General features: G+C 35.0%; 1 protein-coding gene and 1 non-coding gene across 3 annotated transcripts; one reads left to right on the forward strand and one right to left on the reverse strand.

Annotated features, from left to right (window-relative positions):
• Nucleotides 1-2: 2 nt before the first annotated feature.
• On the reverse strand, nucleotides 3-19963 carry LOC127832176 (uncharacterized). 2 transcript variants are annotated; one of them, XM_052357476.1, is made up of 9 exons: nucleotides 19611-19963; nucleotides 18864-18941; nucleotides 15915-15953; nucleotides 15459-15538; nucleotides 13278-13557; nucleotides 4645-4695; nucleotides 2923-2973; nucleotides 1928-1993; nucleotides 3-52 (listed from the first exon to the last, which is right to left on the reverse strand). In XM_052357476.1, the coding sequence occupies exons 1-6, from the start codon at nucleotides 19675-19677 to the stop codon at nucleotides 4691-4693; spliced, it is 549 nt and encodes a 182-aa protein (XP_052213436.1). In that variant the 5' UTR covers nucleotides 19678-19963; the 3' UTR covers nucleotides 3-52; nucleotides 1928-1993; nucleotides 2923-2973; nucleotides 4645-4690. The 2 variants fall into 2 exon arrangements, with proteins under 2 accessions (XP_052213436.1, XP_052213437.1); XM_052357477.1 differs by lacking the exon at nucleotides 2923-2973 and having other exon boundaries at nucleotides 34-52.
• A 2048-nt stretch (nucleotides 19964-22011) lies between these two features.
• On the forward strand, nucleotides 22012-22093 carry Trnas-aga (transfer RNA serine (anticodon AGA)). Its single transcript has one exon. It is a non-coding gene; the product is annotated as a tRNA-Ser (tRNA).
• Nucleotides 22094-27538: the final 5445 nt, after the last annotated feature.

A 27538-nucleotide genomic window follows, 5' to 3' on the forward strand; every position in this document is an offset into this window, starting at 1 on the left:
TAGCCATGGACACAGACTTCGAGAATACTGGCCAAGCACTGGCTGGTATTACCTGCAGTACAGTGTGGTAGTGGGTTACCTTAGGAAGAATTGTCAAAGGTTTCTTACTCGGGAGGTGGGTAAATCAACCTGCTTTTTTACCAAAAAGCAACAACGGGCTACTTTTGAAGCTCTAGTACAAATTAAATTAAATCAAACTTAAAATTCACAGTTACATTAACCTTTGAACTAGTGATCCCATTTTCAATCGGGGTCATTAGCTGTCCAAGGCCAATGCACATGTGAAGTATCAAGCCAATTGGTGGATCAGTTGACGAGTTATTGATTGGAAATGATTTCCAACTAAGTGTGACAGTGACCTTTGACCTCCATCTCAAAAGGGCCATCTATTGTTCAAAACCAATGCACATGGGAAGTATCAAGCTAATCAGTCCCTCCGTCCACAAGTTATACTCAGAAACAATTTTCACTCTTAGTGTGACAGTGACCTTGAATAGGTGTCATTTAATGGCAAAGGCACATGGAAAGTATCAAAGAAATAGGTAAATCCGTTCAAAAGTTATTGATCAAAACAAACTGATCTACCGACAGACCAACATTCCAGCAAATTAATATATACCCAATCTTATTCTACGTGGGGCATAAAAATGGCCTTAAAATTGTCAAGAGAAACATTTTGAATGTGTCTATCAATATTGAGACATATATGTAGCTTTCAAACATGTTATATGGTTATGTTTATATGGAAATATATTGGAAATAAGATTTGACCTGATGACCTAGATTTATGGATGCACATAATCCAGCCAAGTTTTTTTTTTCCTTCTTTGGCACCCGCCGAAAATCGGCCCTTTCCCCTTGAATTTTCATTTTCCCCCTCCAAAAAAAATTTTTGTTGTTGTTTTTTTACGTTTTTATATATATATATATATATATATATATATATATATATATATATATATATATATATATATATATATATATATATATATATAAGTTAACCTGGTCCACTGTAGAAACTAGTAAAATATTGCTTTAGTAAATTATCTGTTGCCTTGTATTTGTTTTAAAAACAGTAAATATGCTAAATTGATTATTTTAGACTTCCCTTATTTTCCCCAAAATCCGGCTTTTCGCAGGATTTTCCCCCCAAAATTTAACGTTTCGCACGATTTTTCACCCCTAAAAAAGGCCAGGCCCTTTTCCCAAAATCAGATAAAAGCCCCTGCAGCCTACAAAATGTCAATATGAAAATTCGGACAAGGTTTTATCAAGATAGAGTCATAAAGGCAGCCTCTACAGTGGTTACACAGATTTTTGAAAATGTGACCTGGTCACCTAGTTTTTGGACATACCTGACTGAAATTCCAGCACGGAATGAATCGAGTCAAGATACATGTAAACATTCTAACCAAAATCATTCATTAATAAGTCATAAATAAGGCCTCTAGACATTGTTAAATTAATCATTCTGACCAAGTTTCATCAAGATTGAGTCATAAATTGTGGCCTGTAGAGGGGTTACAAGCTTTTTCTAAGATTTGGCCTTGTGACCTAGTCTTTGGATGCAGATGGAAGATTTGAACTCAGCCTAGATTGTGTCCAGATAAACAATTTGACCAAGTTTCATCAAGTTTGGATGAAAAATGTAACCGCTATAGTGATAATGGTATAAAAGTTTACAACAAACACCGGACCAAGCAGGGCGCCGGCTGCCGAAATAGGATGATCATAGTAGCTCATTCATGCCAATGTGAGCTTAAATAGAATCTTCAGTAAAAATTATTTTTTTTAGAGTTTACAGAATCCACATTATTGAACAAATTTTACTGACAAGAAAGACATGACACATGAGAGACATGGTTAACCTAAAGTCCCCTTTGATGGAACTGGTAAGGCACTAATCAGGTAATTTAATATTGCATACCTTCTGAGGGCTTGCTCTTGTTTCATCCTCCTCTTCATCCTCCTCTATATACACGCATGTTTCCGTCTATCAAATATATTATCCATATGATTAATATTGGACAAACTGTAAAAAATCCAAAAATCTGAGAACTAGTCCCTTTAAAGCTATACTTGAGCACTTTAAACACTCATTAAATGAATATTCTTATATTCTTCTCACAACATTTCTAGATCATCAGTCTCAATAATGCCTACAGAATTATAAATTTGGCTCAAATATTTTTTTTCATTATGTCAATGAGCTTATATGAGGGGTATCCCCTGCATATATCATACACAAGATCTTCCTAAAAAGTTTGGATTTAAGGGCAAGTTTTCAAAGTGTATGCAACATTTAGAGCTCATGATAAGAAATGAAGGGAAGCTAGAAAGCCTATAAAAAAACTTATTATATTAAAATATTAATGTAAAGGACATCACTCTTCTGTTTTTTAATCATTTCTCAGTGGTCTTTTGCATTGTCAGTGCTTTTTTTCTTGATTTGGGGAAAGGGCCTGGTCCTCAATTTTGGGAAAAAATAATCTACCAAACAAAGAATATTTCAATATTTTTGACTTTGACATTTATGTTATTTTGATATGATTATCACTTTTTGTAAATTTGTTTCGACATCCCTTCATGAACAACACAGCTATGGACAGTACACCAAATTCAAATTTTATAATATGCTCACTATCCATTTGAGTCTAAGGCACAAACTTAAAGTGTAACCTGACCTTAACCAATCAGTAACACATTGTAATAAAAATATTACGTTTTGCCAATTAAATGCAAAATCTCATCATGCACGACCAAGATATGCACCAGATATTAAAATGCATCGCCGCCCAAAACACAAAAAAGGAAAACACCAGGTGTACAAAATCAAACTGCTATCTTTCTTAATTCTTATAAAAGTTTAACATCTCAACAATCTTCAAGATCTGCAAAAATATTAACTATTAAAATGAATACCTTAGACACAGTTTCACATTTTTGTTTCTTGCTTTCATGATCCGCGTTGACCTGAAAATTACATTATTGTACAGTAAAATTTAATTCCCAAGCCCAAATCAGCAACAAAATTTTCCACTGGGTAATTTGGCTACATGTTATCAGCTGAGTTCAATTTCAGTTGCTGATTTTGAGTGTTAAGAAGAAAAGGATTTGAACAAACTTAGTAGAGAACCACAAAATGTGGTAACACATAAAATATTAAAGCCTAGATCCATGTGGTTACAGAGATGATTTTTAAGGTTTTTTTTAACCAACACATGCAGTTAAGAGGAACAATTTAAACAACTTTGAAAATGGGTCACCCAAGGATTATTCCTGTCAAGTTTCATTAAATACTGTTCGAGGGGTTAATGAACAGAAGTCGTGAAATCCGTCAAGTCACTACTGAGAAACTAGCCAACTGAAAAAATTAAACCTAACTCTCGACTTCGAGGTCGGGGAAATAGAAGAGATTGAAATTTCTGTGATAAATCAAGCTCAATAATAGTGTTTTAGTTAGGTATTTTAATAATCACATTGATTCATTTATTTTCAAATTGCAACAAGTTAAATTAACTGTTTATATATATATATATATATATACAGTAAAACCTGTGGTAAGCAGCCAGTGAAGGAACATACCCAAACTGGCTGCATACGACAGGTTGGCTTCTTATCACAGTTAAAGGAAGTTGAGGGTCAGCTGAGCAAAATTTAAAGGTATCCTTTCATGTTTTCTACTTTTAATTCCAATATATATAAGAACGTTTAATGTATCGCACATTTATGACAAATGTATAATTATACTGTACATAAAATTATGAACTAAAACAAAAAAGTTAGAAATATTTAGGGTAAAAAAAGGATAAATTGATATTTTAAAAAGTTTTATAAAATTACAAGCTTTTCTTCTCTTTCCAAGTTGCTAACATGTTTGTTTCAAATGTTAGGGAAATCAACTTGGATAAGAGAAATGCTCACACAAAGCAATCTCCTATTCCCAAGTTGTTTTCTCATAAGGTCGTCTGAAAATTATTTTGAAAAGAAAGAGATTAAGCTTTAAGCAAGCATTTCTTATTTTGTCAGAACATTTTCTAAACAAGAGGGCCATAATGGCCCTGTATCGCTCCACTGTTTTTTATGCGAAAAAAATGTGCAATGCGCATGGGTTGAAATGTACTCAAGCATGTGACTTCTTCTTTCTATCCCTTGTCCAACTGGGCGCTTAAAAGTTGGATGGGTGAGCTTTTTTATATATGGAAAAAGTTACTACCGTGTTAACTAAACAGACTTAAAAGCCCGGGAATTGTTGCACAGGTTCTTTGCTTATAACGTAGGTACATTTATCTCGCCAAAAGATATTGTTGTTCTTTCTATATGTAAACTTGTGTGAACTTTAAAACAAGGCCTCAAGGCGATTCTTGATTTTTTATCGAGAGCATATAATTGGGTCAAGCTATCGTAATACACAGGTCAAATTTTGTTGTTTGGACAAGGAAGACTTGCTGCTGGCTGCATACGAGAGAATAGTGCTTAAAGAGCAGAAATGAGCGGCCTGACCTTAACTGGCCACATACGGCGCTCATGTGGCCACGCCCTCAGGTTTTACTGTATAAAAGATTTTTAAAAAAAGATAATAAAGTCAACGACTGTAAATAATTTGGTAAAATGGGCTTATATGGAAAAAAAGTAAATATTTACCTTTGATACTGTGGCACATTTGAGTTTTGCTGTTCCCTTGTCAGAGTCAATCTTAAATAGTAAATCATTCTATGCATAATTAATCATAACTACACTGTAAGACAAGAGCTGTCATCTATGCTAAATAACCACTATATACCACGTTGACACAGAACTAGACTTGTTTTCCTTAAATCAGCAATATGGTTCTTGAGCATGAAACACCATCTTGTATACCTTAAGATGAGTGTGTTGAATGCAAAAATCTATGTTAAACAACAAGAGGGAAAAAATGCCCTAGATTGCTTAGATATATTATACAGCCTTCCCAGTTTCAAACCCATGGGCATGATTATAGAGCTCCAGATAAGGTTTTGTGAAATTCTTAAATTACTACCAGATTTTCAAAAAGAATTCTTAACTCTGAAATTTTATTCTTAACGTTACTACTAAGTTTTGGAAAATAATTCTTATTTTTTCTAAATGACCTAAAAATAAATAATAATGGTTATTTTCATGCCAAAAAAAATTCAAAATAAACATACCAGCAACTTTATTTATACGCGTTCATCAGTGTCTTTTCAGTATTATACAATTTTATTTTTCAAATACCTTCATATGCCCAAACTGTGCTTAGATTGCATGCCTTAGATGAATTTTTACATATTTCACAATTAAAACGGGTCTCCCCTTCAATCTTTTCAAAGATTATCCACAGGACTTGTCCCTTCCACTTGTTCAATGTTTTTTTTGTGTTTAAGTTTGGACCCGTCGTGTCGCGTTTTTGTTTAGCTTTTCCGACTGTGTCGGCAACTGTACATACAACATCATATAAGGACTTTTCTATAATGTCTATCTAAACATTTAACTTCGGCTCACTTTGCGTACAATATTCTTAAAGCGTGTTTTTGGACGCTTTGCAGGTTTTTAGGACGCTCTTGGGCGCCGTCATTGTTTTTTGACAGATAGACTGTATACGCCGCTTTTATTGGAAAAAATGCGCTTTGTTAAACAAACCCGATAACCATTCTATATAAGCACCGCAAAGATCTTAAATATGCGAAAAGAACTCAATAAAAATCGATACGAACCGATGTAAACATACTATTCGTAACTTGATTTTGTAATTCTTAATGGAACGACAAAATTTTAAAATAAATACGTAACAGACTTGAAAATAATTCGTAATTACGAAAATACGACCCTTATCTGGAGCTCTGGATTTGAACAATCTTTGTAAATGACCACAATCTGATGTAACATTTGAAATATCAAAGCTGTGTGCTTTGTGCATAGAATGTTATATAGAAAGTGATTATGATATATAAATCAAACAAGAGATGTGTTTGTCAGAAACACAATGCCCCCTATTGCGCCGCTTTGAAGCCATAAATTTGACCTTGAAGGATGACCTTGACCTTTCACCACTCAAAACATGCAGCTTCATGAGATACACGTCATGCATGCCAAATATCAAGTTGCTATCTTCAATATTAAAAAAGTTATGACCAAACTTTTAAGGAAGGTTTAAGTTTTAGGAAAGAAAAATACAATGATATTTGACCTTTGACCTTGAAGGATTACCTTGACTTTTTACCACTCCATTAATCTATCTACACTGTATGCATACAATCTCCTTTATTTGTAACTACAGTGCAGAGAGCCGAACCAGTATCGTTCTCATAAATTTTTCAGGTACCGTTTGAGCACTTTTATGCATTTTAAACTTCCTCTTAAACTAGTCTATCATGTGTAAAACATTATCCAACTATGCAAGTAAATTATAAGGGTAAGACACAAAATAAACTTTCAACTGACATATTCAACTATATATGCCCTTCTGTCATTATAATGGCATGGTACGGTGTGATCTGTATCAAACTGAAGAAAAACAAAAGGTTCAAATAAATAAACTATTTTAACAGTCAAACAAATAACTGAGCTGTCATCAGGGATGGAAACTGTTTTACAATTGGTTGCCAACACGGGCAACCATCTTTAGTATTTTGGTTGCCCAGCTAAAGACTAACGAGCCCAGTACAATGTACATAATGTCATGTGTATATAAAACTTTCTTTAAATAAAATAAAAGATAACCAAACAAAAACATTGCTTAATTGACAAACTTTCTGTGTATTATGTCCTAAAATAAGTCGGAGTTAAATCATTTGATTGGCTTTGATAAATTAATTTTATTAAACTAATTATTAACCAGGCCTTTTCCGCTCCATTTTGGGAAAACACCGCACTGATATTTTGGGAATTTCGCATCGTGAAAAACCCCATTTTGGCTCAATCGGGAAAAGTTATCGCATGTAAATAGTGTTTTTCATATTTCAAAGAAGCTGTTAACTGGTAAATAACGACTATTTTGATAACCTATTATTAAAAATTTACAAAATATTATGAACATGTGTGAGAAGTGCATTTTTTTTTATCCGATTTTGGGGAAAGAACCTGGCCTTTTTTAAAGAAAAAAATCAAACGAAAACGCCGGAAAATAAGGAAAGTCTTAAATAATCAATTTAACATATTTTACTGTTTTAAAAACAAATTCAAGGCAACTGATAATTTAATTATGCAATATTTTTTCTATTTTCTACACTGGATCAGGTTAACTTATAAATTAAAAGGTTAAAAAAAAAAAAATTATAGGGGGGGGGGGGGGGGGGGGGGGGGGGAATTGGGAATTTTTTTTTCAATTGGGGGAAAAAAAAAGTTTAGATTGGAAATGGGGCAGATATTCGGACCCGCGTAGCATAGGGCGGAAAGGCCTGTTAACTCACAGTCGCCAATTTCATTAAATGTTTAATTGCACTGTATTGTTTCAAGCTAATAAAGCAAGTTGCCCAGCCGGACTACTAACTTTTGAATTTGAGTTGCCCAGGCCAAAATGTACTGGCCACGGGCTCAAGGGTAACCACTTTACCCACTAATTTCCATCCCTGGTCACAATGTTGAACACATTTAAAAGAGCAATAGACAATATACAAACCCACGTATAATAAATACAAAATTACAATTTCAAAGGCTATCACAAATCATATTCTGAAATCACTAACCCCACCCCACCGATGTGTTTTTGATGACAGGTAAATAAATGCACTTGAATGAAAAAAGCGACATGACAATGTATTTTGCTAAAGTACAGGTAAGATGTATGAATGGGGCTTACTAACAGCAACATTTTGTAATGACCTGGAAGACATGATCTGGTGTGGTGTCTTAAATGTTCAATTGTATAACTAAATATGGTATATTAAGGCTCGATTGGTCATTGTTGGCTCGGGTACTACTTACATGTACGGGTACGGTAAATATACTAAAACGTACCCGGGAAATGTAACGCTAAATCGGTCGTTGTCGGCTATTTTTTTTAAATCAATTATATTCACATTTATGTCAATTTTTTGTAATATGGCCTCTATATTATCGAAACTCATACTAAAAGAGCGTGTTGATGCAGTTTTTTTTAAAGAGAAATTCGTTTAAGATAATCGGTAGCGCGTTTTACGACATCAGATTTCGGACTGAAATATAACTCGGGTACAGTCTAATATCGACCAGGTACAATTACGTATATTTACCGTACCCGGGGTACATGTAAGTATACTTTAGAGTACCCGGGGTACATGTAAGTAGTACCCGAGCCGACAGTGACCAATCGATCTATATTAAGGTTTTGTTAAATACTTTGTAGGCCCAGGTGATCGAAAAATACCCGTTCAAGTTTGGATTTAGAGGATATATTAAGTTTTTTTGCTATTTAATACTGTTTCTACCATGTGACCACCATGACACCATCAGAGTGTTAAAGGAGTTACTATCAATTGATACAGACCAAATGTTAAATATTTATTAATGAATGCTTCAGAAAATGTGTTTTGATTGATCTCTATATTTGAGTTTTAACAGTGACAATAACCTTGGACCTGCTTTTGTTCTTGACACTCAAACAAACAACCATTGTCAACTAGGCCCATTATAAAACAAGAGATCCAAACTGTTGCAAGATATGCCCGTTTGAAGGTTTTGGACAACTTGATAACTTTACCATGACCCATATTTGAACTTCTGACCAAATTTGATGTAGATCCGATGAAAACCTCGTGACCTAGTTTTTTACCCATATTTGAACTTGACCTAGATATCATTTAGACACAACTTCTGACCAAATTCAATGAAGATCGGATAAAAACTACTTCAATTAGAGAGCAGACACAATGCTAAATCCTTGAAATGCACTAATTGAACCCGTGACCTAGTTTTTGACCCGGCATGTCCCATATTCGAAACTTGACCTAGATATTGTCTAAATACAACATCTGACCAAGTTTGGTGAAGATCGGATAAAAACTATTTGAATTAGAAAGCGGACACTGCTGTGGACGCCGCCGCCCGCCCGCCAAGGGTGAAACTATATGTCCCTTTTTCAACAGCTTATAAAAATCCATCCATGTTGTACAAAGAGTTAGGGGTTATTAACTATAATCGAACTTGGGATTTGAATCGTGACCTGGTTCTTGAACACAATGCTCCATCCCATCATGTTAATAACTTCTGCAAAGATATATGAAATTTGTCCATAATGGACAATAAAAAGGGGTTTTAAGAACTCATTTCCAAAACTTGATATTCAATATTGAATGATAATAATGATCTTGTTGCACACACAACTCTGTCCCATTACAATATCACTTTTGAATAGTTTCTTTAAAAGCAAATACCTTTTACCTTGAATTCTGATACTGACATTGCATTGGAGCTGGTTTTTATGTGTGACAATCCATCTCACATTGTCACAATGCTCATCATTTTGACAAAAAAAATGTAAATACATCCTTGCTGGGCTAAGTTAGGCCCTGAACAAATATATCCCGACACAAATCACCTCACACCCAACCGCCAGTCATGGTATTCCCAAAATACTGCTGTTTGTCCAACGACAGTATAAACATTCTTATTGACTGCTCTTTTATCTGTGCCCCTTACTCCTTACACATTTGTGTTCTTTACATAAAATTTAAAATATATAACATCAGCAAACATAAACAACACTGGCAACAGGCAATAATAACATGAACAAAAGAATCACCTTGTGTTTAAAAACCTGATTTATCTGCATTCTTGCTAAAAAAATTGTAATTTACAATTACTGAAATCTGTTAACTGATATAAAACATTGTATATACCACCACTGGCTACATAAAAACATTATGTGAAATTACACTAAGAAATTAAACTTGGAATAAACAAGCAAATTTGTTGAATTGATATCCCCCCCCTACACCCCCCGACACACACATTTTGTTTAAGGATGGGTGCATATCGGACGGATGAACATACTGACATATTGACGGACGAAAAACACCAATTCTATATCCCTAAACCATTGGCGGAGGATAATTATGAGAGAAGGAAGGACAGACAAGTCAGGGACTATATGCTTTCCCTTGTTGGAGCACAAGATCTCTAACATGTAATTTCTAAGTACAAAGATGTATACATAATTCTGGAAAAAGCATTTGTGTAACATTGACCCTTAATGTGAATCTTATAACCTTACATGAAGTATATTGTATGACGTTGACCTTAACCCTAGACATGAACCTTGACCTTAACCCAACAATGCTCCAGCTAGGCCTAAATCGAAGGGCGCCGCGCCCTGCCCTCCCGAACCTCCGCCCTGCCCCCCCCGAACCTCCGCCCTGCCCCCCCCCCCCCCTCAAAAAAAAAAAAATTTTTTTTTTTTTTTTTTTTTTTACATATGATAATTCATAAATCTCTTATTACATTGTAATTAGTTTAATCCTCATTGTAGACATTATATTTGAATGGTTTAATAATAATGGGAATAATACAATTATTTATAACATATAAATTAGCATGCAAATAAAAGCATTCCAGAAACACCCGCGCGCTCGAACGTGCCCTTTTCACAAAATACTGCGCGTCGAAAGTGCCCTTTTCACAAAATACTGCGCGTGGAAAGTGCCCTTTTGACAAAAAAGCCACCCTGCCCTTTTCAAATTCTAGCTGGAGCACTGCCCAAGACATGAATCTTACATATGACACACAGCAAGGAAGAAGATGGAGAAGAATAATGTAAGGTTATGACATAATCCACTGATGCATAGAAAAATAATGGCTAAATAATAAATATTTCTACAAATATATGACCTTTGATGTGTGACCATGACTTTGGTCAAAAACACATAGGTCTTGCACTGCCTGATAATTGACAACAATTACATCAGGACATTTTGAGAATCCATTTTAGTATTGTACAATCCTTACCAAATACGCCATATTTAATCAAAATGTGCGATTTTGACTTTTGTGTGTGCCTTTGACCATGACTCTAGCAACCTGGATTTTATATTTAACACTCAGCAAGATAATGGAGAACAATTTTGAACCTTTAAAACAGAATCCCTTGGTATAGTAAAGGAATGACAAAATAATGAATAATTCATAAAAAAATTGACCTTTGACCTCAATGTGTGACTTTGACCTAAGCCCCTTCGATTATGGGTTTTGAATGTGAAGCATCCCCAGATGATTGAGAACAATTACGGCAAGTTTCATGGATCTGGCTCAATTGTTATTGGAGATAAAGCTCTAGGCTTATATTAAAAAGCATTTTTTTAAGATACAAAGGGCCATGACGCAGTTATTAACTGTAACAGATGGTGTAAAATGCCATTTGGCGTACATCATCCTCTTATCCATATATATACACATACGAAGTTTCAATTCCAAGATATGGTTCCGGACACAAAAGTGCTGGACCGACAGAAGGACGGACAGATGGACAACACCAAAACAAATTCAATATCCCTCCGCCTATGGCAGGGGATAACATTATGTAACATCAATTTTTGAGGAATACTATGCAAAAAACACGTTTTCTGAAATAAAATAATTATTGATTCACATTTTCAGTAACATTTGCATCAAAATGATGAAAAGCAGTTTATTTGCAAGAGTCAACAGTGAGAAAATTGCAATATTATTGCATTAAAAGCAGGACTCTGCTTCAATTAAAATCCCTGACCTGGAGAAGTCAACCATAGCATTAATAATTATATATCTTCAACCTCAAAACCAAACAAGAGATGTGTTTGTCAGGAACACAATGCCCCCTTTTGCGCCGCTTTGAAGCTGTCTCCATCGGAATACATATGCCCCCAAAAAACGCTTGTTCGAAAGCTAAACGCAGATTTCAAAACCTTAACGCAGACCCTAAGTTCAAGGTAAAGGTCAAAGGGGCCAAAATTTGTGCGAGTATGGAAAGGCTTTGTCCATATACACATGCATACCAAATATGCAGGTTACATCTAAAGCAACATAGAAGTTTTGAGCATTTTTCGAGCGGAAACGCAATTTTTTTACGATTCAAGGGCCATAACTCAAGAGTGCCTGGGTAAATTTGGCTGATTATCAACCTTAACCTAGATTTTATTGTCTTACACATTTTTATGAAGTTTAGCGGAAACGAGAAAAAACCTCAATTTTTCGATGATCCAAGGACCGTAACTCAGGAGTGTCTAGGTCAATTTGGCTTATTATCCAACTTGACCTAGATGTTACTGCCTTACACATTTTCATGAAGTGTGGTGAAGATCCTATGGCATTTGCTCGAGTTATTGAGTGGAAACATGAAAAAAAACTATTTTGATAATCCAAGGGCTGTAACTCAAGAGTGACTGGGTAAATTTGACTGATTATCATCCTTAACCTAGATTTTATTGTCTTACACATTTTTATGAAGTTTAGTGGAAACGAGAAAAAAACTCAATTTTTCAATGATTCAAGGGCCGTAACTCAGGAGTGTCTTGGTCAATATGGCTGATTATCGAACTTGACCAAGATGTTATTGCCTAACACATTTTCATGAAGTGTGGCGAAGATCCTATGACATTTGCTCGAGTTATTGAGCGGAAACAAGAAAAAAAAGAATTTTACGATGATCCAAGGGCCGTAACTCAGGAGTGTCTGGGTCAATTTGGCCGATTATCAAACTTGGCCTAGATATTATTGCCTTACACATTTTCATGAAGTTTGGTAAAGATCATATGAAATTTGCTCGAGTTATTGAGCGGAAAAGAGAAAAAAACAATTTTACGATGATTCAAGGGCCGTAACTCAGCAGTGTCTGGGTCAATTTGGCTTATTATCAAACTTGACCTAGATGTTATTGCCTTACACATTTTCATGAAGTTTGGTGAAGATCAGATGACAATTGCTTGACTTATTGAGCGGAAACTAATCCGGACGGACTAACTGACTGACGGTGCGATTCTAATATGCCCCCAGAACCTATGTTCTGGGGGCATAATAAAAATACAATGATATTTGACCTTGAAGGATGACCTTGACTTTTCACCACTCAAAATGTGCAGCTCCTTGAGATACACATGCATGCCAAATATGAAGTTGCTATCTTCAATAATGCAAAAGTTATAAAACTTTAACCAAGGTTAAAGTTTTAGGACACACACTATGAATGAATGACAGACAGGCCAAAAACAATATACCCCCGATCTTTCGATCAGGAACCCGGGGGATAAAAAAGCATGGCAAGTAAAGCTCAAATAATTTGCCAAACATTGCAGTTTCAGGCTGTTTAGTGGGTTACATGTATTACTTACTTTTAGGTAGAAGGCAGAAAACTTCCAGCTCTTTCCTGTGTCTGGAGGTTGCCCTTTTCTTAACTTCATCCAATGAAAACACAAACTCATGTTCAGTTTTGTTAAGGAGAAATTTCAATTCCTCTGGTTGAACAGTTTTTATGTTGATTTTTTCTGCCACCAGGTTCGCCCATTCCAGTGGGCCCGAGTTTCTATTAACAAGCATGTTAATGCGCCCTGGTGTGGACCCCAACATCCGCACCAGTTTCCGGTCCATGCCAATAAGCTGGATTGATAACATCTAAAGAATAAATGTAACATTTTAATTTACTATAAATTTGAAAAAACATTGGCAAATTATTAAGTACTTAAAACTACTTTACTACAATATAGGAATACATGTACAACAAGGAAAAAGAAGGTTTCTGTATGGTCCTTTTCTATCAGAATCTTTACACATTTACTACCACTTTCAGAGACAAACAATTCAATATTGACAGCCATAGGTATCAGCTTACCAGTAGTCACTCCAGAAAGTAATGACAAGAGCACCGCCTTGCGGCAGCAGACCACTCATCTATTTTTCTTTTTTAAGGTGTAGGGACCTATCTCAATTTCAATCACAAAGGAGGGAGGGGTGGAGTGGACAGGGGTGTATAATGTGGGGGTGTGGTCATTTATTACATTATCTTCCAAAAATGCAAACAAGGGCTGTTTGTAAAACATGCATGCCCCCCATATGGGCGTTGTAGTGGCAGCCATTGTGTGAATACGTTTTTTGTCACTGTGACCTTGACCTTTGACCTAGTGACCTGAAAATCAATAGGGGTCATCTGTGAGTCACGATCAATGTACCTATGAAGTGTCATGATCCTAGGCAAAAGCGTTCTTTAGTTATCATCCGAAAATCATTTTACTTTTTCGGGTCACCGTGACCTTGTGACCTCAAAATCAATAGGGGTCATCTACGAGTCATGATCAATCTACCTGTGAAGTTTCATGATCCTAGGCATATGCGCTCTTGAGTTATCATCCGAAAACCATTTTACAATTTCGGGTCACCGTGACCTTGACCTAGTGACCTCAAAATCAATAGGGGTCATCTGCGAGTCATGATCAATCTACCCAAAAAGTTTCATGATCCTAGGCCCAAGTGTTCTTGAGTTATCGTCTGACAACTACCTGGTGGACAGACCGACAGACCAACCGACAGACCGACCGACATGAGCAAAGCAATATACCCCCTCTTCTTCTTCTTCAATGCCCCCTATCGCGCCGCTTACTGACTGACTGACTGACATACTGACGGACAGTTCAACTGCTACATGTATATGCCACCCTACTGGGGGCATAAAATAAAAAATTTGGGGTGTGGGGGGGGGGTATAGTGTAAGGGTGTGGTGGTCATTTATTAGATGATCTTTAATAAAAAAAAATGGGGGAGGATGGTTTGGGTGGAGTCTATTGTGGTATGTGGTTAAGAGTTGTTTTGTAAAAGTATCAATCGAATCTAATCATAATCGAATCTAATCATAAATAAAGAAGTTATGGCAATTTTAGCAAAATTTAATAATTTGACCTTGAGAGTCAAGGTCATTCAAAGGTCAAGGTAAATTTAACTTGCCAGGTTCAGTACCCTCATGAGAGCATGAAAGTATTTGAAGTTTTAAAGCAAAAGCCTTGATACTTTAGAAGTAAAGTGGATCTAAACACAAAATGCAACCATATATTCAAACTTACTAAGTCAAAAAAGGGCCATAATTCCATAAAAATGACAACCAGAGTTATGCAACTTGCCCTTTACTGTACCCTTATGATAGTTTGCGAGTGTTCCAAGTATGAAAGCAATATCTATGATACTTTAGGGGTAAAGTGGACCAAAACACAAAACTTAACCAAATTTTCAAGTATAAAGGGCCCATAATTCCGTCAAAATGCCAGTCAGAGTTACATAACTTTGCCTGCACAGTCCCCTTATGATAGTAAGTGTTGCAAGTATGAAAGCAATAGCTTTGATACTTTGTGGACCTAAAAGCAAAACTGTCCATATGGTTATTGGAAAATATCTAAAGAATTTTACCTGTATTATTTAAGCCTTATTTTCAAATACTTATTTTAATTTGACATTGTGCATATCTACATTATGTGCATACATATTTTAAACCATATAAATATTATTTTTGTATTGTACCAAATACTTACAACATTTTGAGACAGAGAGGGTTCTATGTGATCTTTTTTTGAGATTTTCATCTTCAAAAGATTAACACTCTTCCTAGCTTCTACAAGAAAATACAAATATACATAGAACAAACTAAAACTGGCACTGTCATGGTTAAAATATGCCACAATTGCGGATGTTTCTCTGGTTATATACACATGAAATATGAAGTGTTAATCTGTTCTAATGTTTTAGTTAAAATACAGAAAAGAACAAAAAGAAAAGAGCTTTGTCACAGGAAAGACAGCATTCCACTACTGGTTTTAACACAACAAATATAAGCATATCTTCAAATTTAACATACTTTGAAAATATTAAAATAAAAAATGAAAACATTGCTTTAAAGTTGTATTTAATATCTCAATATGTCACCTATGGGGGGGGGGGGAGACATTCAAAACATGTCTACCTTTCCAATAAACAATAAGCATATTTACCAGGTGTTAATGCTCTGTACAAATTGTCAAAGCACGATCCTGAAAATTAAAGAGTACCGTAATTAAAAAAACAAACATTATTCATTGCAAGTTGATTACATAATAAATGTTAAGAAATTCACGTTTAGTCTCATAACATGTCTGTTGTTGTTTTCTTTCACCCTAATATGGGATTTTTGGTCCCAATGTTAACCAGAACAAGATTTCACAAATAATAAATTTATCATAATATTGGCAAATACCTTTTCTTTTTTACATAAATATATATGAATAAACCTTTAAAGCACTGTATTATAATTATGTGAATTTTACATAAGACATCAAACTTGCAATGGACATCATTTTGGTGATTTTCTTAAACAAAACTGTTCATTTTTACTATACTTTAAGTGTAATAAGCACTTGTGTATGACATTGACTGTTTCATTATCAGTAATTGTATTTTTATGTTAACTATATTTTTCAACTGTGTTCATACACGCATGTACATGTTGATTTTTTAATTAATGTTCTTACATCCAATTAAAAATCAAGTTTTGAAGTAAAATCAATTTAATTTATATAATGCAATTATATGTGCAAGTGTCTTTATTATTTGTCAACATTAAGAAATACAAAAGGTTAAACTTCATATAATTATGTGTTTATTCCGAGATTGACGTCTTATTCCAACTTCACATATCAGTGTGTTTTGAAGTTCATTTATGCTAATTTCTAATTCCTATTAAGGTTATATGAGAACAATCCATGCTTTATGCGCAAAAATAAATAACTTCATTCCCTGAAGTTATCCTTTATTTTTCATTATATTATTTTAGTGTCACTGTGTGGCAATAGGTTACAACTTACAGAAATAGGTATATTATTAAACAAGAGCTATTTTACAGACAAAACAGCAGTCCCTTACCAGGTAATTTGTCAGAGTAATACCTGGATTTCCATTAATTAACCTAGCCTAAGTCTATTAGTTATGGTAGGATGAAAATTTGAGTTTTTTAACCAATTATTTTTATTATTTGTGCATATTGAGCATAAGACCCTCAATCAATTTTCATCAACCTAGCTTTAGAACTTTTTTAGTTGTTGCATGATAGGGATTTTAGTTTTACATATTTCTGTAACCATAACAACCACAATAACCATCTTACAACTGAAATATCATGCATACTCCACAAATGGCCCTCTATCCAAATACTGAGTTTCCTCAACTAAGCTGAAGTACGTATTGAGTTATAAAAAGGATCCAGATTCAACATTTTTCCTCACCACTTTGGGAATGGTACCAGTACCGGTCAAATTGGGAAAATTAGCGTCCTTTTAATCCAAATTGGGAAATTCATACTTTATGCTGAAAACTTCTTAAAGCATTTACAAATAATAATAAGTTGCATTTAACAAACTCAAACAAAGAAACAGTTTACCATCTAGTTAATTTTATACATGGCACAACAATCAATTTTATAGTTTAATGTCTGATCTTCAAGGTCCTTGAAGTTTCCCTAGGAAACAGGACACCTGGGTTTGAATTGATCACACATAGTTTCCGAACATCTAGGTAAACAATGTTATGCCACCAGTGTTTTTTTTCATTCAAAATCGGGTCCAGTAACTGGACCCATTCCCAATCGAAAAAGTATATATTGTTCTCAAATGGGAGCTAAAAATTCCCAATGGAACAAAAAAAAAATATTTTTTTTAGATCAATATTTTTTTCATCTCCCATCCATATAAGATCAACCTTAGTAAATATAATACTGGGCACACTTGTATTCTCAATTTTGAAGCATTTGTTAGCAAAACAACAACAACACTTTCCTAATTTTAGTCAAAACGCCGCGAATTTTCCCAATCCAAAGGGACCCAGCCCCATTCCCAAAATGGTGAAAAAAACACTGGCCACCAATCACAAAGCTGTCACAGTAATGTACAAAATTACAAATACATCATTATCATAGTAACATTTTAAACCATAAAATCAACCCGGAAAAAGAGGACCATAACTATCTAATAATAACAAGAGCACCGCATAACGGGTGCCACGATTTGCTGCGGGTGCAGTTTTGAATAAATAAAAGCTTGTCAGATTATATTTTTAGAGGTCACAAAGACCTTGACCTTTGACATAGTTACCCAAAAACGGGTGTGGCATGACGTAGAACTCGTCAACGTGCAGCTACATATGAAGTTTCAAAGTTGTAGATTGAAGCACTTTGATTTTAGAGGCAATGTTCAAAACCTTAACAAAATGTTAAGGTTTTAGCATGATGCAGACAACACGATGAGCTGGCTATGAAAACAGCTTCAGGAGCTAAAAATTAGACTTACGATACTGTATACACTATCTGGGAGTTCACATGCAAATCAGTACATTCAAATATTTCCAATACATGTCAGTGAATATGATATAAAGCCGTACCTAGTTAAAAGACTGCATTAAAGCCAGGGATAGTTGTTTTGTTTATTTTCTAACGATAGTGTTTCGAATTATGGCTTGCCATCTTGTCGCAAAAAAAGCAAAACATCATGTTCCCTTTCTCAAACACACGAGTATTCAGACAACCGGAACCATTAAAAAGCTTACAGCAGTTACTTCCTCTGATGGCTAACAATCACTGATTTGAGCTTTACTCTATGTTCGTGGCAAAACAAAAGAGTAAATGTTGCAGATTTTTTTCTATGAATTGGGATTTTTTAGGCAAATTGGGAATTTTCATCTTGCAATTGGGAAAAATGGTTGCATTGGGAATGGTGCCGTTTTACCAACTTTATATATTATATAGGAAAAACGCCGAGATTGTTTGGCTGGACAGAGAGACAAACAAAGTTTTATCAACCTACCTCAAGGAATTTTTGAGTTATCGCAGCATCAATATTTGGATGCAGTACCAAGAACAAACCTATAGTCCTATCCTGTAACACAGTTGGGGTACATAAAGCTCAAATATTTACCATCTTTGTCTGTGTCTGGGCAAGGCATGGAAGGCCCATCTGTTAGCTTTTCTTCTGGTAGAGAGGATGTACCTGTAGCTGAAATGTTATCAATGTCCTGTTTATGAAATAAATACTTGAACAAACATTTATCTTTTTCATTATTTCAATAACATTATGAAATTGTCTATTTGATAAATTTTGATTGAGCGTAATGTCAAATAGTGTTCACAAAAAACATTATTTACATCTTCATACTTAAATAATAGGCAATTTTTATAATCAATACTTCATTGCTGAAAAGCGTGACAGTAAATTACCGTGACATAATATTTACACTTCTTATGAAAATAACCATACAAAACATTATATTGGATTGATAGATAATCACAGTGACATTGAAATGTTGCAAGCAACCCTCCCTATAATAGATTGACTGACACATAGCCATCAACTGTTTTCTACAATATATGCTTTTGAAATAACAATCAATATCAAAAAACGTTGCTTTTTACCAACAGTAAAAATAACAACATAAAATGAAAAATTATTTCATTTTAATATAATTAATGCTATTTTCAGATCTTAAGGACAGGTCATGTCAAGAATTTGAAAACAAAACAATTTGTAAAATCATCTATATTCATAACAGGTCACATAAATGAAGTTAATTTGACTGCAACAATAAAGGGAACATATACAATATATTCACTACAGGAATATGACTGAATATTGACCTATGAGAGGGCTTACAAAGGCCAGACTTACCAAAGCCACATCCCACACAGAACTTCCAATGTTTTTCGATTTTTTCCCCACAATTGGTGCAAAACATCTTATGTGCAATGTGGATTCTGCTGTAAGAAAAATAGCTCAGAATTCAGCGGGTAAGTCAAATTATTTGGACAAAGTTGGCTTGCCAACCAAATAAACTGTTGAATTTCGAAACACAAAGATTTATCTGTCTTGAATCTTGTTTTATTTCGTTTGATCAGTTTTTCAGACGTGTACGGTTATTATCTGTTTAATGTTAGGATTTTGAATGTCTTGCCAGTCATTGTGTTTGTAAATGTAATACATTGTTATTTTTTCATATTTGTGCAACAGTTAAATATAATAATATAGAGAATACTAGGTAAGCGTTGAATAGAGAGAAGTTTATGTTGCAAGGAGCATGAGCCTTGGCAAGCGCTTTCGGTTTTTGATCCAACCAACATATAGAGAATACTAGGTGAGCGTTGAATAGAGAGAAGTTAATGTTGCGAGGCTTAGAAGGCCGGGAGTGCAAGTCTTGGTGAGCGCTTTCGGTGTTCGAGCCGAGCTACATAAACTTCTCTCTATTCAACTCTAATTTTAGTATTCTACTTATCCCATCGTATTTTTACTAAACAAGAAAATTAACAAACAAACAATTTATGCACATGCATTAAGCCCAATTTTCCCAAAGGGAGGCTCAACTATTCAAATACTTATTTTACAAGTTCAACAAGGTGGGATAGGCTAGTCTTTTCAATGATGATGGGGTGACTGTGTTATTCCGTCAATGTCGCAGTGAAAATGGGATAAAAACTCTTCTCTATTCAACGCTAATCCTAGTATTCGATTTATCCCATGGTATTTTGACTAAACAAGAAAAATAACAAACAAACTTCAAAAACAATGAAACACAGCAAACGATTGTTTGTTTATTAATTACGTCCGTGCACGCAAAGGTTTATTCAACAAGGTGGGATAGAGGCTAGTCTATTCCATGGGGTGTTAAACCGTCAATGTCGCTGTGAAGATGGGAAAAAATCTTGTTCTCAATGCCGGTATAATCGTTCCGTGATTAATACCTACCCATTGTGGTCAACTCCTACGTGTTTTTTGGTCAACTCGTACCTACCCTAAGTAAACTTGTACATGATATACAGAAATAGGTGTAGGAAAGTCAGCTATTAATTAAAAGTATTAATTAAATAAATTAATATAAAAAGTATCTCTAAATTCTTTATAATAGCTGGGAGTTGGATTATTCCAACTAGTTCCTAACCCACAAATTGGCACAAACACATTTCATTTTTTGGCGTGTTTATGTTTTATTCTCTACATGTTTGCATATTGGTAAACCGTGAGAACTCACTCGATACTCTTAGGCTGTTTAATAACATTCAAATTCATAATGCATTTATGTAAAATACTTACCTCAGCAAAGTTGATCTTTCTTCTTAAAGGTGTCGTGTAAATGTGAAACAACCGCCAATGACTGCATGAATGGTGGATAAGACGCGAGTTTTGATTGGTTTATTCTAGGTGTCGGAACCAATCAAATTTTATCGCGTAACCACATAGCAACCCGAATTTCGTGCAGTAATTCAATGCTATTGAAAATCGCGCGGAGTAATGAACCTTCCGCGCGATTTTTCATTAGCAACCCGCAATTTACATAGCAACCCGAGATTTGTATAGTAATTCAATGCATAATTTTCGCGGAAGATATTTGTTCCGCGCTTTGTGGATTAGGTATTTACTGGATTTTCTCTCTTTAATAGACTTCGTCTCCGCGCGATTTTAAACACTACTATTTGTACAGAGTAGATAATATTAAGGTTCCGCGCGATTATTTGAACCCGCTTTCTCTACAGGGTTGAAAGATAATTGTTCCGACGGAAAATATATGAAAGTTCCGCGCTTTTTAGATTTCGATTTGTAAGTAGTATTTTATGGCCATGCTGGCCTTGGTTTTTCGCGGAAAGTGAAAGTTCCGCGAAAAATGACAATCCCGATATTTACTATATAAGTATATGTATTTTAGCGGGGGTCCCCTTTGGCTTTCCATAGACCTTATCCACAAAGCGCGGAACACAAATATCTTCCGCGAAAATTAAGCGTTGAATTACTGTACAAATCTCGGGTTGCTATGTAAATTGCGGGTTGCTAATGAAAAATCGCGCGGAAGATTCATTACTCCGCGCGATTTTCAATAGCACTGAATTACTGCACGAAATTCGGGTTGCTATGTGGTTACGCGATAAAATTTGATTGGTTCCGACACCTAGAAAGAACCAATCAAAACTCGCGTCTTATCCAGCATTCATGCAGTCATCATGATGACGGTTGTTTCACATTAAGGTAGCGCACCTCTAATGATTTCCCGCGATTTCTTCGAAGGTTGAAGAGCTTACTATTAGGTGCCGTAGCCTAGTGGTTAAGGCGATAGACTAGAAATCTTTTGGGATTTTCCCGCGCAGGTTCGAATCCTGCCGACGACGTATACTTTTTTGCGACGTGTTTTATTTATTTTCTAACGTAATTTGATTTAATATGGCATATAAGCTATATTTATTGTTAAATATGTTGCAATTTTTATGCACATTCTTCAATTATAAAAATTAAAACAACGTTATGGCGAAATTGGGTGATTTACTGTTGAAAATACGAACCATGCATGTTGCATTTTTATTTTTATTTCAAAAAGTAAACGGTAAATCTGTCTATTTCTTGGTATTTTTGCTGTATATAGTGTTTCTATAAAAACTAAGTTTAAAATATGACTTAAATGATACTATTTTGAATTTTATGACACTTTGTTTTTAACCGACCCAATTTTTACTTGGCTGAAATCACTTACATTTCATGGCGCTCTTCCATAGATAAAAATTTGTAAAAAATAAATGTCTGTAAAAAAATACTTATTTCATCTTGTTTTAACTTTAAACACCTTTACAGCATCTGTACACACCAACTGCATGCCCATATTTGGAAATTTGAATGAATTATGGAACTTTTATATACCCCAGGGGTGAAAATAAACTGGACAAAAGCCGAGCGTGGGGGTGGTTTTGAAAAAATCGGTATATTTTTTTAAAAAGCATGGAAAGCCTACCTACAAATTTGCATGTAGTTCAGTGAAATGATGCTGATTAAGAAAATTATTACTTAGATTATATTTGGATATGTGCCCATTAGAGGTGCGCTACCTTAACACAAAACCTTTTAAGGGCGAAAGAGTGATCAATTTTGATGACATTAGCAATGAGGTTAGTATTTAACATACATGTATTATGAATTTTAATGCAAAAACAGCCCAAGAGTATCGAGTGTTGTTTTCACGGTTTGTCTATATGCAAACGTCTCTGATAAAACATAAACACCCGCATAAACACGTCATAATCATATGTCGTCAAATAATGAAATATAGTGTTTGTGTGTAAGAAACATCTTCCCTTAAGCTCGGTTAGTAGAGAGCCAAGTTATTGTTATGGTAGTCGTATGCTCTAGTCCAGCACCGTATACATCTTCAATTATAAAGAAAAAGAACAAGGCTTTACAGGCAATTCATCCCAAAGGCAACTCGTACCTTGGTCAACTCGTACCCATTTTTAGCTCGGCGTTTTCGGAGAAAACCCGAGGTATTGTCATAGCCAGCTCGTCGTCCACCGTAGGCGTCGTGCTAAAACCTTAGCATTGGCTCTAAAATCAAAGTGCTCCACCTACAACTTTGAAATTTCATATGAAGATGCACCTTGATGAGTTCTACACGCCACACCCATTTTTGGGTCACTAGGTCAAAGTCACTGTGACCTCTAATATAAAACTTTAACATAGGCTCTAAAATCAAAGTGCTTCCACCTACAACTTTGAAACATCATATGTAGATGCACCTTGATGAGTTCTACACGCCACACCCATTTTTGGGTCACTAGGTCAAAGGTCAAGGTCACTGTGACCTCTACTATACAACTTTAACATTGGCTCTAAAATCAAAGTGCTTCCACCTACAACTTTGAAACTTCATATGTAGATGCATGTTGATTTGTTCTACACTCCACACCCATTTTGGGGTCACTAGGTCAAGGTCATTGTGACCTCTAAAAAAAAAAATCTGACAAGCACCTGTAGCCGAGCATGGCAGCCGTTATGCGGTGCTCTTGTTGTCAACTCGTACCTCATTCAAACTATTCAACTTGTTTCATTTGTCTTATTTTGTCACAATTGTCAAATTCTTGAAAGACATCAACCACAAGTGTCAATTTTCATCAACACTTTCGCTGCTTATACATATCTGCAGCAGACAACTTGCGTGAGCAATGCTTAGATAATTTAAGTGGAAACATCAAGAGGAAAATAAAAATTGTCTCTATGAGTTTGACTTATAAGCTTACCATCCTACACCTATTTCTGTATATCGGGTACGGGTTTAGTTCGGGTAGGTACAAGTTGACTAAAAAACAGGTACGAGTTGACCACAATGGGTAGGTGTTTACCACGGAACAATTTGACCGGCATGCAGAACAAGATTATTGATTATTATATTTAACTGTCACACAAATCTGAAAGATAACACAATGTATTACAAACACAATGACTGTCAAGACATTCTAAACTCTTACAGTTAACATATAACAGGTGTACACATCTAATATACTGACCAAATTAAATAACTCAAGATTCACACCAGATACGACACCCAGTTTCAAAACTCAACATTTTGTCTGCATGGCACGCCAATTTAGTCCAAAAAATTTGATTTAACCAGTGAATTCTGAGCTATATTTCTTAAAGCAGAATGCACATTATGTCTAAAAAGTGTTTTTCGGCTAATTTCTGTTATGAACTATCTTCACACAAAGCATCTGGTAAACTTTAAGATATCAATAGCAGAATGCAAATAATGAGTATAATGTTCTGTATTGTAGAAGAAATACATGTAGTAAAATAATATGATAGTATGAAACATGGTGTTTGTATTTTATAGCTGTAGCACTGTTCCCAACTTGAACATCATCTTCTGTGTACATACCTGAGGCAGAGCCAGCTTGCCCATCTGACATCTGCTGTTGACAACCGAGTCAGAGCCAGCTTGCACGTCATCTGTTGTGGACATCGGTGTTAGAGCCAGCTTGCACGTCCTCTATTGTGGACATCGGTGTAAGTGCTAGCTTGCACGTCATCTGTTGTGAACATCCGTGTAAGAGCCAGCTTGCACGTCATCTCTTTTTGACATCAGTATTAGAGCCAGCTTGTACATCCTCTGTTGTGGACATCCGTGTAAGTGCTAGCTTGCACGTAATCTGTTGTGGACATCTGTGTTAGAGCCAGCTTGCACGTCATATGTTTAGGACATCAGTCAGAGATAGCTTGCATGTTATTTACTTGTGGACATTAGTCAGAGCCAGCAAGGACATTCTCTGTTGTGGATATCTGTCTTAGAGCTTGCACGTCATCGGTTGTTCACATCCTTTTAATAACCAGCTTGCACATCAACTGATGTGGAAATCTGAGTCAGAGCCAGCTTGCACATCATCCGTTGTGGACATCTCTTTATGATTCTACTCTTTGCTTAGATTGACACTGTGACTTTAGTGTAATACGTTACAACCTTAAGCTATTCCTATTGTTGAATAAAAATATTGTGTCATTAAAATATATTTTGTTGGATAATTTGTATGTTGAGTTGTATTGTTTGGTCATTGCAAAGTATCAAGCTATTTTAAGACAAGAAAAAGCTCATCTTTCATCATGTATTTATATTAAAATTCTTGAATGTTAGTGAAGGTACAGTTCATATAATTAAAAGCAATTGTAATATGATTGCTTGTGTTTTATTGCACAGTGAATACCATCTTGTCTTTATGCTGACATATAAAACGGAGAAATAGTAAACTGTCGTTTTTATATGCAATGGGAGTGTATATCAAGACTTGTGTGTTCAGATGAAAAAATTGCCATAATTTTTCTCTTTATATTTTATTCCTGCTAAATGGTTGATGCAATAAAGTTAAGTCTTTAATGACTTGTGTTTCTTGTAATATTATTTGTAAGCAAATTTGGCTGTAGTATTAGATGCATGCTGTACAAGATACTGTAAATCAACATTATATTGTTTGAGTATGAATAGATCATTCAAGTTGCACAGCCATTAATTTTGCCCTCCACCATCTCCGACTTTGGTTAGACAGTTGCAAGTTACTTGCATTAGTATGAAGTCTTAAAAGTTAGTATAATTGCTGTTGTGTTATTATTAACCTTTTCCTGCTTTGAGGAAATTTAAAAATTTCTACATGCAAACATCATAAAACCAGAACAGCCTGCAAGTAACTCACAATCTGTTCAGGTCTTATGCTGTTTGCTGCTCATTAGTATCCATGGGTTGGAAACAAAGCCTTTAAAACTTTAATATAGTAAGAAAGGTGTTAAATTAAATTTATTTTCTAATGTGTCTTAGTGCGTTTTTGAGTGGTACAGGGTTAAATGTCTCATTTTGTTTTTGATTATCTTTGGTTTATTGAACATATATTATGAGCCTTGCTCTGTGAAAAAGGGGTTTAATGCATGTGCGTTAAGTATCGTCCCTGATTAGCCTGTGCGGTCTGCCCAGGCTAATCTGGAGTGCTCATGCATTAAACCACTTTTTCACAGAGCGAGGCTCATATGTATTAGACAGCGCATTAAAATAATACCATTTAAATCTGAATCTTTTATTTAGTTGCAATACCTTAAAGCTTACTATGTTTGAAGTTTTAGTGAAAACACAAACTTTTAATCAAAGAAGCATATAATGTGTATTACTCATTAAATCAACTTCCACTTTATTCCATACACGTGTTCAACTCTGTGATATTATGTTCTGTCAAAGCTTTTTATTGCAAATTCATTAAACATAAATTGGTAACCTTGGGTATCCAAAAGGAATCCAAATTTTACTAGCCATAGACTTTCCAAAATGCAATTGTTTCTGAGAAGTATTTTTCTCTAGAAGGTGGCAAAACTCCTAAGCAATTCCTTTTTGGGCTAATGGTAGGGCTAATGCGTGTAACACCCATTGACAAATTATTAAATATACATTGAAAGGTCATTGTTCACAAAACGGATCATGATATAACATGATGCAGCATTTTGTATTATATCAAATTAAATGTTGCTGAAAACAGTAGAATATTCAAATTATGGACATTTTATTCTGTTTATAATGCTATCTTTCTAACATTACAAATCAATAAAGCATGCTTAACAATAGCAGAACTCTTTTGACTTTTAATTATCTTTTCACGTCTTTAAATCTTTACAAAATTCATTGTCCCACTAACACCATCCTATAAAACAGGTTATGGCTTCCAATTGTTCATCAACTATAAAGCATGAACAAAGGCACACATATCGCAGTATCTTTTGCAAATGATACAAATGTCCATGGCCTCGATACGGAACAAAAAGCAAGATTTCTTGTCAGGCGGTAAGCTGAATCAACGAGAACATTCGAAAAATTGTCCATTTAATGCGCCACCGGGCCGTTCCTATTTAAATGGGCATCATGCATAGAACTTGGCCATCCAGGGCATATGTCCAAACATTTCAAGTTACTGTCACAGACTGCTTGAAGAACTAAACTGCTGATAAACAAGGACCTATGCTCAGATGTTGAAGCAGGACATGCACTGTGGGTTCCATCAACAGTCAAATCATTTTACATCATTCATGAAATCCATAGGCAATGATCTTCAGCTCATGACGAGATTCTGGAAATCTGATGTACTGCTCCATCTTTGCTGACAAGACTCTACATGTTGAAATGACTGTGTAATGTTGAGTCCCTGAAATACAAAAGTAAAATTCATGCTAGAGTTTAGCCATATTAATTATGCTTGATTGCATTGAAAGCTTTAGGCTTATTAAGACATTCTAGAGTCCGTTTTCTGGGAATAATCAGTACTTTG

This window comes from Dreissena polymorpha, chromosome 5, assembly GCF_020536995.1.
Source record: "Dreissena polymorpha isolate Duluth1 chromosome 5, UMN_Dpol_1.0, whole genome shotgun sequence".
Lineage (NCBI taxonomy): Eukaryota > Metazoa > Mollusca > Bivalvia > Myida > Dreissenidae > Dreissena > Dreissena polymorpha.